At 44.7% G+C, this 12,778-nt stretch overlaps 1 protein-coding gene across 2 annotated transcripts in view; it reads right to left on the reverse strand.

Moving 5' to 3' along the window:
• The window catches only part of SLC15A4 (solute carrier family 15 member 4), an 84,493-nt gene that overhangs the window by 32,293 nt on the left and 39,422 nt on the right, over positions 1 to 12,778 (reverse strand). For both annotated transcript variants that reach the window (XM_073627996.1, XM_073627989.1), the window contains exon 2: positions 5,080 to 5,375. In XM_073627996.1, coding sequence (XP_073484097.1) covers positions 5,080 to 5,375 — 296 coding nt within the window. The remainder of the gene's footprint in view (positions 1 to 5,079; positions 5,376 to 12,778) is intronic.

Genomic DNA, 12,778 nt, shown 5'->3' on the forward strand with positions numbered 1-12,778 from the left:
AAGGCTATTTGATCCTGTCTTCTCTGATCCTCCCCTTCTTCCACTGTTCTCAATCTATTGGCTGATAGAACAGAGCCTTGGAGCAAGCTGCACATGCTCAGTTTAGTGTGCATTGCTAGAGAGTTTTTTTTTTCTTTGGGGAGTGCATGTGATCTGCAGGGCCAATCAGCACTGTCCAGACAGAGGGTCAGGGGTCCTGCAGCCTCATGGGACAGTCAGGGGAGAATGAAAACTCCTCCTAAAACCTTTTACCAGACACTGATAGGAGTCACAAGACTGCGCTAACTGCTGGTGAGAAAAAGGTATTTAGCAGTTTATATTTACTAAACTAATTGCATTTCCACGTTCTGTGTACGGTGGGAGACCAGATATAGTGAATGCAGGGTCCTGGGATTAAAAAAAAAAAAAAAAAAAAAGTGAAAAAAAAAAGGGGGCGCTGATTAAATCATCTACATTTAGATAGCAGATAATGTGAAAAAAGTGGCGTATTTAAACCCCACATAACATGAAAATCATATGAAAAAACACTCAAAGCAAAGTCCTTATGATGAGAATCTTGAAGTGAGTAAAAAATATATACCGGTACATAAATGTGCAAATATACAATTGTTAAAAAAAAACAAACACACAGTCCCAAAAGAAAACGTGATTTTCCAAATCTAGAAAATTATTGCAAGGTGATATTGTGTTCTAGGCTTGATACTGAGTAATCCTTCACCACATCATTAACATACACCCAACGTGAGCAAATATCACTTTGGCAGGATAATGCCTGCTCGCATATAAATGAAGCTCGGAGATGTATAGGGAACCTCTTCCTCAGGGTACAAGGCAGGATATGCAAAAACAATCAAAAAACTCCCATAGTATAATACGGTTTATTAAAACATGAAGATAAAAAGAAAAGCCAAATGGCTCCTTACATTAAAAAGTGCCTTACCCGGCACTGGGGCTGCTGGCTTGTCACACATGGAATAGTTGGCTCTGTACCGCGTCCACCTCCGTGAAGAGCGTGCGTTCCACCGGCCACAGCCGACAACCGGATATGGCGTAGGGTAAACGTGACCAGGTACTGCCTCGATGTACATTTCGTGATTACGTCTTCAGGAGGCGTTCAAGATTCTCATCATAAGGACTTTGCTTTGAGTATTTTTTCATATGATTTTTATGTTATGTGGGGTTTAGATACGCCACTTTGTTCACATTATCTGCTATCTAAATGTATATGATTTAATCAGCGCCCCCTTTTTTCACGTTTTTTGTACCCAGGAGTGTATATCACTTTTTAGGGGAGCAGCTTATTTATAACTTCTATCTTATATGTTATTTATTTAATCCTGGGTATAATTAAGCTACCACTGCCCACGTCTACCTGAAAATGCTAGCTGCCTGGCCATTATGCTGGTCCTCTACTTAAAATGCTGAAGTCAAATGAATAGGTCTGCAGATTCAGAGGTTGCTTTTTACTAATGGAAGCAATAGCGCAGCTTTTATGAATGGGTCAGTTTTTTTGTCAAAATTTCCCAGAGTTCAGGTTTAAACCAGTCTATTTTTCAGAAACTCAATATGGGAAAATTTACTGTAAATAAATGCATCTGCAGTGCATTAGAGACATGCATTATGGAAAACACAAAGAAGGTGTCTGAACACAGCAGTCTTCATAAACAGGTTGGTTGAGGTACCTCAGAGCCCTGGGTACCTCAACAAATAGGGTATGCATTTTTGAAAAAAAAAAATAAAATAGGAGATTAGCTTGTCATTGCAGTTGTGGTTGCTTAAGGTGATAGGCAGCCTTAAGCCAGCCATAGACAGTTCAGCAGGAACCAGCCAAGATTTGAACCATGTATGGAAAAGGTGACCCAGGAGTCTCATTAAGGGTTAATGCAAGGTTCAGAACTAGCATCTCTCCAGGTTCTGTAGTTCTGAATCAGAACATTCAATCAGCAGGTCTCGGTCCCAGGAGTCAGGTCAGCTCCTATCAGGGGTGTCAGGAGAACCCCAATTTTTAGGCCAGAGGTGGGCCACGCAGCACGGCACTGCAACTGAAGGCTAGAGAGCCAAGTGTTCTGAGAGAGCTGAATGACACAGTCAAAGGACTGGTAAGAGCAGCAGCCGTGCTGCCAACATGTAAGCCAGGTGGCTTGGTACTTTCGTTAATTCATGTTATGTGGAAGAATCCCCTGCGTGGGCAACTGATGTAGAAGTGAACTTTCCTTCTAAATAAAAGTGGGCTACCACGCCCTTAAAATGAACATAGAGCCTCTACAGACAGGCACAGCCCTGGATCAAGAAAGGACTCTGGTAAGTAAAAAAGGGGTGTGAAGGGGCCATACAGATACAGGGACATTTTTTACCTTAATGCAGGGAATACATTAGGGTAAAAAATGTGGAGTCTTTACAACCACTTTAAACTGTTACTAAACCCAGGTAGCCTAAATTCACCATCTGGTCCCCACAGTACACAGAACATGTAAATGCAATTATTTTAGTAAATAAAATACTCAATACCAGCATATAGCAGCCTTGTGACTTCTATCAGTGTCTGGCCGAGTACCGGTTAAAAAAGCTTGTAGGAGTTTTCAATTTTCCTATAAGGCTGCATGACCCTTGACCCTGGGCAGTGCTGATTGGCCCTATGCGGATCACATGCACCCTCCCAAGAAAAAAAAAAAAAAAACCACACTAGCAATACACACCAAACTGAGCATGTGCAGAGTGCCCCAAGGCTCTGTACTATTAGGAGATGGATTGGAGACTGTGGAAAAAGGAGAGCATCAGAAAAGACAGGATCAAACAGCCTTTTTACACAATGTGGAGAAATAACCCCTTAGGTTCCACAGTGAGTATTACAAGTAGGGATGCACCGAATGGGTTTTTTGGTGCCGAAACCGACACCGAAAATAAATCTTCCTTGATCCCGAAAACCGAAACCGATAGGGACTGTTTTTAAAAAATATTTTTATACAGGAGATTGTCAGAGACTGGGGACACGGTACAGGAGATGGTCAGAGTCTGCAGACGTGGTACAGGAGATCAATGCAGCTTCACAAGTGCCTGTCAGATGCAGCCTACCAGTCAGTTGTAGCAGCCTCACCAGTGCCTGTGTCCATATGTACCAGCCCATGCCATGCAGCCTCACCAATGCCTGTGCCCATCAGATGCAGCAGCCCGCCAGTGCCCATGGCATGCAGCCCGCCAGTGCCCATCATGTACAGCCTGCCAGTGCCCATCATGTACAGCCTGCCAGTGCCCATGTTCTGCAGCCTGCCAGTGCCCATCATGTGCATCCTCCCCAGTGCCCATGTTCTGCAGCCTCCCCAGTGCCCATGTTCTGCAGCCTCCCCAGTGCCTGGTAATGCAATGTCACGCTGTGTGTCAGATCTGAATCACCGTGCAGCCAGTTTCATCCCGATACGCCCCTCAGAGTCTCCCATCTCTCCTTCATCTTTCACTCCTGTCCTACACAGCCTCCCCAGTGCCTGGTAATGAATGTCACGCTCACACACTATGTGTCAGAGCTGGATCTGAATCGCCGTTCAGCTGATGTCCTGCCTCCTATGACACACAGTACAATGATTCCTAGCATTGGATCAGAGTGCAGTCTATCACAAGAGGCGGTCTAGGAGGCGGGACATCGTTATATCGGCTGCAAGGCGATTCATATCCAGCTCTGACACACCGCGTGTGAGCGTGACATTCATTACCAAGCACTGGGGAGGCTGTGTAGGACAGGAGTGAGAGAAGGAGAAGGGAGGGAAGACTCTGAGGGGCGCGCAAGATGAAACATGTGCGGCACCTGGCGGGATGGCCCCACCCCTTTTTTCAGCGCAAGTATTGGCAAGAACTCTTTCGGCTTTTTGCCGAAAGCGCCATTCTCAGCCGATATGTGTCGGTGGCCGAAATTTCGGTGCATCCCTATTTACAAGCATGCCCATATGCTGCAGTTTCCTTCCTCCTGTTAAACAGAAAACAAAATAGATTAACCCCTTAATGATCAGAGGTGATTAAAACCCAAATGCAAAGACCAAACTTAGTAGCTACAGTTTGCATTGGTTAACATGACAACATTATGGTTAGTTTAGCCATCTACATTTCTGCATGTTTTTTTTTTTTTTTATATATAAAATGCACATATATTTTTGCAGATAAAAGAATGTGCATTTATTATTTTTCCTGCCAGGAGTTTGCACAGCATTGCATCCACAATTAGTGGAACATGGGTACAATTGTCAAGCTCCTGCACACACTGCCTAGAGCTCCCTGCCCGGTTCCTGAGCTGCAAACAGTGTGAATGAACTACAAGCGTGCTGATCAGCGCGCTTGCAGTTCATCAATACTGGAAGTCTGTCTGGCAAAGATTCATTCACCGATTTAAAAATGTGGCAACGGGTGGGGTAGGAGGACACAAGAGTAACATGTTACTAAAAGGTGAACTTGTCCTTTGAAATCAAGGGAAAAAAAAAAAAAAAAAAAGAAGAAAAAAGAAAAGAAAAAAAAGAAGAATTGTTATCATTTACAGGGATTTAGCAAACCGAATGTCATCAATTAGGGATTACAGCTACTTTAATGAAAGCAGAATATTTTTAAATAGCCAAAAAAAGCAGTGGGTCCCTGTCCTATGTGCAAAAAGACTGCTGCATGGGCTATATTGGAAAGTAGGGGAATCTGAAAGCAAACTTATGGAGTTAACCATTTACATTCCTTTTGTAGATCTAGTTGTCATGCAATAGTTAGTGACTGGCTGTTCCACTAATCTTTTAAAGGCAATGACCCAAAATACATTTGTTCATTGGGAGTTGAATTTCCTTCCACTTAACTAGCTGCATGTTTGTTGGGGGGGAAATGGCTATTGAGAGGGAGCTAGACAACGAGCATTTTCAGATGGGAGTCAGCAATGGAAGCCGCCATATTCTTCTAAAAACATGCATCCTTTAAAAATACATAACAAGGTCTATTTCTATTCCAGAATATTTTCTTCACTAACAGAATAAACTCCAAACATCTGAAAACCGTAACTATCCTTCAAATATATATATTTTTTAAGTACATATATTTCTATAGCCGCCACACTATACATACATTTGTCTTGGGTTCTCCGTGGACTGTTTCCGCCTACAGCAGCAGTATCCAAATATTCTGAACATGTCGGAGAAGGCACTTCCATCAGCTGGTTTTGTAACAAAGACGGCATGTCCACACATAAACACAAGAAAGGAAACACCGATACAAACTGCAGGGATAATATATCCTATGAGAAAGCTCACATTCTGTTGAACATAAGCTATCCCACACAGAGACACGATTGCACCCAAGTTAATGCTCCAGTAGAACCAGTTAAAAAATCTACGTGTTGCCTCTGGTCCACGGTCTTTGACCTAAACAAAAAAAACACAAGAATTCATTAGTAAAATGGTATTCAGTTCATTCCTATGTTAAAAGCAGATTACTACCAACGTACAGAGGGCAAACGAAGGACAGGTGAGCATCAGTGGGTGGGGGGGGGGGGGAGCGCCTTTACAAAAAGACACGGGGTGATTTACTAAAACTGGGGAAGACAGAATCTGGCTGCAGCTGTGCATAGTAACCTATCAACTTCAAACTTCAGCTTGTTCCATAAGTGCCGGTTCACACAGGGGCGACTTGTCAGGCGACCTAGCCGCCTGACAAGTTGCCTACCGTTCTGCACTACGGAACCGTTCTAATAGGAGTGACGCAAGTCGCTCTGACTTAGAAAAAGGTTCCTGTAGTATTTTTGGGGCGACTTCAGACGACTTGCATTGACTTCTATACAGAAGTCGTTTTGCAAGTCGCCGCTGAAGTCGTGTGCAGGTCGCCTCGGTGAGGCGACCTGCAAGTCGTGCGGCCCCTGTGTGAACTGGCACTTAAGCTTTGACAAATAAAACCTGGAAGCTGATTGGTTACCATGCACAGCTGCACCAGATTCTGTGTGTACCAGTTTTAGCAAATCAACCCCTGCAGTTACTTTACCCAAAATACTCAAGTTGACTGTCTCCAAATAGAACTACAGCTGCATTTTCTTTAATTGCATAGGACAGTGAAGTTAGGTCCTCTGGCAGGATTTTAATTTGCTGTCCCTTTCCCCACTGGAAATATTTCCACTCACAGGTTCTACTATTGTGCCCCGATGTTCTTCTTCCATCTCCAATTCCTATTCCATGACAATGTCAGAAGGACAGGAAGATAACTGAAACCTAAAACGTAACAAAGGTGGTGCAAAACTTTTGGCTGGTGCTCAACTTAACAAAATGCTAAAACCGTGGATTTATATGAAGATAAAATATGAAGGCCAGGTGCAATTTAAAATTTTGCTGTAGACAAAACGCAAAAAAAAAAAAAAAACACAACACACATTAAAAGGGAATAACCCATAATTTAACCCTTGCGCTGCCAAGTCCGCTTACACCTGGCCAGCTCATCAGAGCTATTGGCATAAATTGTAGCCCCCCACCAGCTTCTGACATTTGAGGCCTCTCACTACAGTCACAGAGAGAGTGGAGGACAATGCTCGCCAGCTCGGGGACTTCAGGAGTTGACCCCTACATGTTCCTGAAAAGGAGTAGAAGGAGCCCACCGAACTACGCAGAAAAGCCAAGATTTGCATCTGGGGAGGGGGCGCTGACCCACCCAAAGGTTGTGGGCATGACTTAGGTGGAGCATGGATGGAACACATTAATGTTAACATATGGTATCCGTTTTAGGATATATATTTCAGCAAACTCTACCATACCTTGTTCCCCTTCCCCCAGGGCTATAAGCCTCAAGCAAATTTGGCCAGTTGCCCTCCAAACCTTCATCATAGGTCTGCCACCCTCCAAATCCCCTTTATCTTCCAACATTAGATACCTATACCAACTCTCCCCAAGCCAGGTCAGTCACTATTCAAACCTTGGCTGTTGGTCATCCTCCCCAGTACTCCTCCCAATCTCTAATTATCTGAAGAAACGCTGACAGAATTTAGGAGGAGGTTGGTGTAATGAGATTATGCTGAAGTACGTGGCAAAATACTGTATACTATAATTCATAGGTCACTTCTGCAATTATTGAACTGTATCTAAAAGTATAAGTACATAAAAATGCCAAGTTGCAAAGATACGGAAATGGAAATACAGTGAGTATAGCAAAGAATTACCCCCCTTTAAGTGTTGGGGTATATGTTGCACTGAGTAAATACAGCTGGATAAAACAAAAACTGTCTTGATTTCAGGCTGCAAAGCAACAAAAAGTGAATATTTTAAATGGGGGCGATTATATAATCTTACAGAATGAATGATTGGAGATCTAAAATTAACTCGGGTTCCCTTTAGTTACCATCATGGGCGAGGAACAGAAAAAAAAGAGAAAGAAGGGGCGATTATTGCAGGTATACAATTACCTAAAATTAGTATAGCTTTGCTCTATTTACTAATATCAGTGAACATCTATTTCAGGGGTAGGCAACCCCCGGCACACAAAGCCTCTTGTCGGCACTCGACCCCCTCCTCATCAGCAGAGCAGCGCAGGGAAGTGTCAGTGAGACACTAAGACCCCTTTCACACTGAAGGCGTTTTTCAGACGCTTTAGCGCTAAAAATAGTGCCTGCAAAGCGCCTGAAAAAAGCCTAATCTGCAATCCCAGTGTGAAAGCCAGAGTGCTTTCACACTGGGGCACTGCGCTGGCAGGACGTCAAAAAAAGTCCTGCAAGCAGCTTGAGGCGCTTAAGGAGCAGTGTACACAGCACTCCTAAAGCGCCCCTGCCCAATGTCCATTGAAATCAATGGGCAGCGCCGCCGAAGCGCCTGCGAAGCTTTTACCGCCGACGCCCGGTCGCTGGCAGTGTGAAAGGGCTCTAATGCATTCCAATTTCAGAATTCCTCACATGGCACCTACACTGAGGGGGAAGCACTGTGCCCCCATACATTGTAAATGATGGGAAACATTGTTTGGTTCTCCAACTTTGCTGTAGCTGCGATCGTTAGCTTTTGTGATGGAGAAGAGATTGGGTGCAGTTCTGGTAGGAGACGGGTAGAAAGCGGGTTACAGTGGTGGGGCAGAGGAGAAGGGGGGTTACAGTGGTGGGGCAGAGGAGAAAGCGGGGTTACAGTGGTGGGGCAGAGGAGAAAGCGGGGTTACAGTGGTGGGGCAGAGGAGAAAGCGGGGTTACAGTGGTGGGGCAGAGGAGAAAGCGGGGTTACAGTGGTGGGGCAGAGGAGAAGGGGGGTTACAGTGGTGGGGCAGAGGAGAAGCGGGGTTACAGTGGTGGGGCAGAGGAGAAGCGGGGTTACAGTGGTGGGGCAGAGGAGAAGCGGGGTTACAGTGGTGGGGCAGAGGAGAAGCGGGGTTACAGTGGTGGGGCAGAGGAGAAGCGGGGTTACAGTGGTGGGGCAGAGGAGAAGCGGGGTTACAGTGGTGGGGCAGAGGAGAAGCGGGGTTACAGTGGTGGGGCAGAGGAGAAGCGGGGTTACAGTGGTGGGGCAGAGGAGAAGCGGGGTTACAGTGGTGGGGCAGAGGAGAAGCGGGGTTACAGTGGTGGGGCAGAGGAGAAGCGGGGTTACAGTGGTGGGGCAGAGGAGAAGCGGGGTTACAGTGGTGGGGCAGAGGAGAAGCGGGGTTACAGTGGTGGGGCAGAGGAGAAGCGGGGTTACAGTGGTGGGGCAGAGGAGAAGCGGGGTTACAGTGGTGGGGCAGAGGAGAAAGCAGGTTACAGTTGTGGGGCAGAGGAGAAGGGGGGTTACAGTGGTGGGGCAGAGGAGAAGCGGGGTTACAGTGGTGGGGCAGAGGAGAAAGCAGGTTACAGTTGTGGGGCAGAGGAGAAGGGGGGTTACAGTGGTGGGGCAGAGGAGAAAGCAGGTTACAGTTGTGGGGCAAAGGAGAAGCGGGGTTACAGTGGTGGGGCAGAGGAGAAGGGGGGTTACAGTGGTGGGGCAGAGGAGAAAGCAGGTTACAGTTGTGGGGCAGAGGAGAAGCGGGGTTACAGTGGTGGGGCAGAGGAGAAGGGGGGTTACAGTGGTGGGGCAGAGGAGAAAGCAGGTTACAGTTGTGGGGCAGAGGAGAAGCGGGATTACAGTGGTGGGGCAGAGGAGAAGGGGGGTTACAGTGGTGGGGCAGAGGAGAAAGCAGGTTACAGTTGTGGGGCAGAGGAGAAGCGGGGTTACAGTGGTGGGGCAGAGGAGAAGGGGGGTTACAGTGGTGGGGCAGAGGAGAAAGCAGGTTACAGTTGTGGGGCAGAGGAGAAGGGGGGTTACAGTGGTGGGGCAGAGGAGAAAGCAGGTTACAGTTGTGGGGCAGAGGAGAAGGGGGGTTACAGTGGTGAAACATTGATCTGAGGTGTGAGGGTGCATGACTTTGGGCTGATCTGAGGCATGAGAGTGCAGGATGTTAATTTCTCACTACTACTTAAAAGGTAGTTTACAGCATTTACTTTATAAAAAATCCTTTTCGTGATTGAGAATGTGAAGTTGAAATTTTTGTGTTATAAAATCATCACGCTTAATTACTTTGAAAACATTTTTTTGCCACACTGTGCTCAAAAGGTTGCCTACCCCTGATCTATTTTTTGTGAACAATCTGTTAACCCATGTGTGTATTAAAGAAGAATGGCACTTTGGAAGGAAGAAAAAAAGTCAGGCAGAACCTAAAGATTAGTCACAGAATTGCATAAGTAATAGAAATTCTAAGCAAAAAAGGTGTTTATCAGTTTACTGCTTAGACACCCTTAACACTTCTAAATGTTCCCTACAATTTATCAAAATGTGGCTTTTTGAGCTTAGGTCTACATTTAGGCTCGATTCACACTGCTGCAACATGGGATCAGACTTGTGAGACCCCAAGCGGCATGACATATCAAATGCAGCATTTCATTATGAGAGCCGTCTTAACAGACACTACACAAGTCGCTCAGACTTTAGAAAAAGGTTCCTGCACTACTTTAGTCCCACTTGGGCATAGAGCTGCACAATTAATCGTTAAAAAAATCGTGATCTTGATTCACCTCCCCTGATGATCTCTCCTGCTGAGTTTGCCAATTCTTTCATATAAACAAGTGGAGAGATTATCTGCTCACTCAGCTGTCAAAAGAAAGTATCAGGGCAGTCTGCCAAGTTTAGAACTTGAAACATTGTAAATAACTTCCTTCTTAGATCAAAGTGATAGAACTTCTCTGTGTAAACAAATAACCTGGGCAATCTGCCAAGTTTTAAACAACGTGTAAATGCAGGAAGTTTAACCACTTAAAGTCTAAATCTTTTTCTGACACTTCTTTCTCAAGTTAAAATCAATATTTTTTGCTAAAAAAAATTACTTGGAATCCCCAAATATTAGATTTTTTTTTTTACCCTAGGGAATAAAATGGCAATTGCTGCAATATTTTATGTCACACTGCATTTGCCCAGCTTTCAAATGCAATTTGTTTGGGAAAAAATACACTTCAATAAATAAAAAAACTGAAACAGTAAAGTTAGCACAATTTTTTTTGTTTTAATGTGAAAGAGGATGTTACACCACAAGAATCGTGAGAGAATCGTGATCTATCCTCTAAGCAAAAAAATTGTGATTCTCATTTTAGCCAGAATCGTGCAGCTCTACTTGGGCACGGTTTCATCCCTTGTATAGCCTCCTAAAAAGCATCTAAGTTGGATCAAGTCGGAAGGAAGTTGCAGGGTAAAGTCATACAACTTTGCCATTGCAGCAGTGTGTACCGAGCCTAAAACATGATTAGTCAACATTTTGTAAGTCGTTACTGGATAGGACCGGACTTGAATTTTGCACATCCACCACATAAATAAAAAAACAAAAAAACAAAAAAAAAAAACACACACATAAAAAAAAAACGGAATGCCATGTTTTTGTTCAAGTTATTGTGTGGCTATCGGAACCATCACTAAAACATTCAATATATGGAAGTTTAATCCACATTAGAATTTAGATGTGTCTGGAATGCCTACAGGATAGGCAATAACAGACAACCTCTTCAGCAGTACAATGTTTGGATGTTTTCTGCACCGGAAGAAAAATTTGCTCACTGAAAAGAAATAGCCTCAAGGAATTATGAGGTGTTCTAAATAATGGTGAATGAAGGACCGAATATGTAGTAAGATATAGTACATTCAGACCAGCCATTTGCTTTGCAATAGTTTGGACACTTTAGTAACTACCTAGAATGGGAAGCTTTGCTAACCAGACAAGTGGGAAAGACATCTCATGATTGTGACGCTTCCTTTTATTATGTCTGAGTCAACATCATGTGCCTAGAACTATTCTGAGACTGATCATTCACCCCTTGCTACAATCATATTGCACAACTCATAATTTCCAAATTTGTTTTTACTCAAAAGACTCAATTCATGCCTCCAAATGGAAGACAGACTAGGCTGACTTTACAGTAACCGCTACATTGGTATTGGTTATTCTATACATATTTACATGTATAGCGCACAATTGAACTTTCAGCTAAAGGGGTTGTAAACCCTCAGTTTTTTTTTCCCCCAATTAAAACAAAACATGCCTATACTAATCTGTCCTGTGCAATCATTTTGCAAAGAGCAGCCCCGATCTTCTGCTGTGCCCCGCCGGCGCTCCTGGCTCCTCCTCTTAATTGGGTGCCCCCACAGAAAGCCGATCTCCCTGGGGGTATCCATGCAGGCTCACTCCGTGTCCCGCTGCTGTGTCAATTGACACAGACAGTGGGACTGGGCCCGCCTCCAGGTCACTGGATTTGATTGACAGCAGTGGAAGCCCATGGCTCCTGCTGCTATCAATCTGTCCAATGAGGAAAGACAGCGGCTGGAGCCACTGCGCTTGTGCACATTGCTGAAACGGGACAGGCTCATGTAAGAAAAAGGTGTGGGGGGCGGGGGTGTCTGGGGGGAGCTGCAGCACAGGTTTTTCACCTTAAAACAACTTAAGCCCCGGAAGGATTTGCCCCCTTAATAACCAGGCCATTTTTTGCGATACGGCACTGCGTCACTTTAACTGGCAATTGCGAGGTCATGCGACATTGTACCCAAACAAAATTGATGTCTTTTTCCCCACAATTAGAGCTTTCTTTTGGTGGTATGTTATCACCTCTGCGACTTTTATTTTGTATTGTAGGTTATAAATGAAACATGGAGGCCACCATGCCAACCTGCCTTCTGAAAATACAAATTCCTTGGTTGTAAAGCGGATCCAATGACTAACCATTTTCAGTTACTGACCTGGAACAAAGTACAAAGATAAGGACTGAATTTTTCAGGGACAGAAAATGCTTTCGGCCCCTTTCACACCTGTGCGACTTTTCCTGCGAGTTTGGACATCAGAATCGCATGACAAGTCGTACCCCATGATTCCCAATGATAACCATTCATATCTGTGCGGCTTCAAGTCGCACCAACTTCAAAGTAGTCCCTGTAGTACTTTTATGCGAGTTGAGGTCCATAGACCTCAAGTTTACACAGGCATTCCCTGAAAATGGAGTCAAAATCGCGGCGGCAAAATTTCAATTTTCAAGTCGTAGGCGTGTGAAAGGCGCCTAAAGAGACACTTTTACGTTGACCATTTAAGCCTAGCTATTGGGAGGAAGTTGCATGCTCTCCCATATCCTGGAGCACTGGGTAAGTACAGTAGCTCCTCAAACAGTATCCCTTCAACCAGCTTCAGATTTTTTAAACACAGCATGTTACTGCTGCTTAACCACATCCTACCTGGCCTATAGCTGAATGACAGCCGGGCGGGGGATCAGTTATCCTGACTGGGTGTCATATGACGTCCACCAGGATAAGCCTCTCGCGGGTGACACAGCATC

Source organism: Aquarana catesbeiana, linkage group LG01 (genome assembly GCF_042186555.1).
Source record: "Aquarana catesbeiana isolate 2022-GZ linkage group LG01, ASM4218655v1, whole genome shotgun sequence".
NCBI lineage: Eukaryota > Metazoa > Chordata > Amphibia > Anura > Ranidae > Aquarana > Aquarana catesbeiana.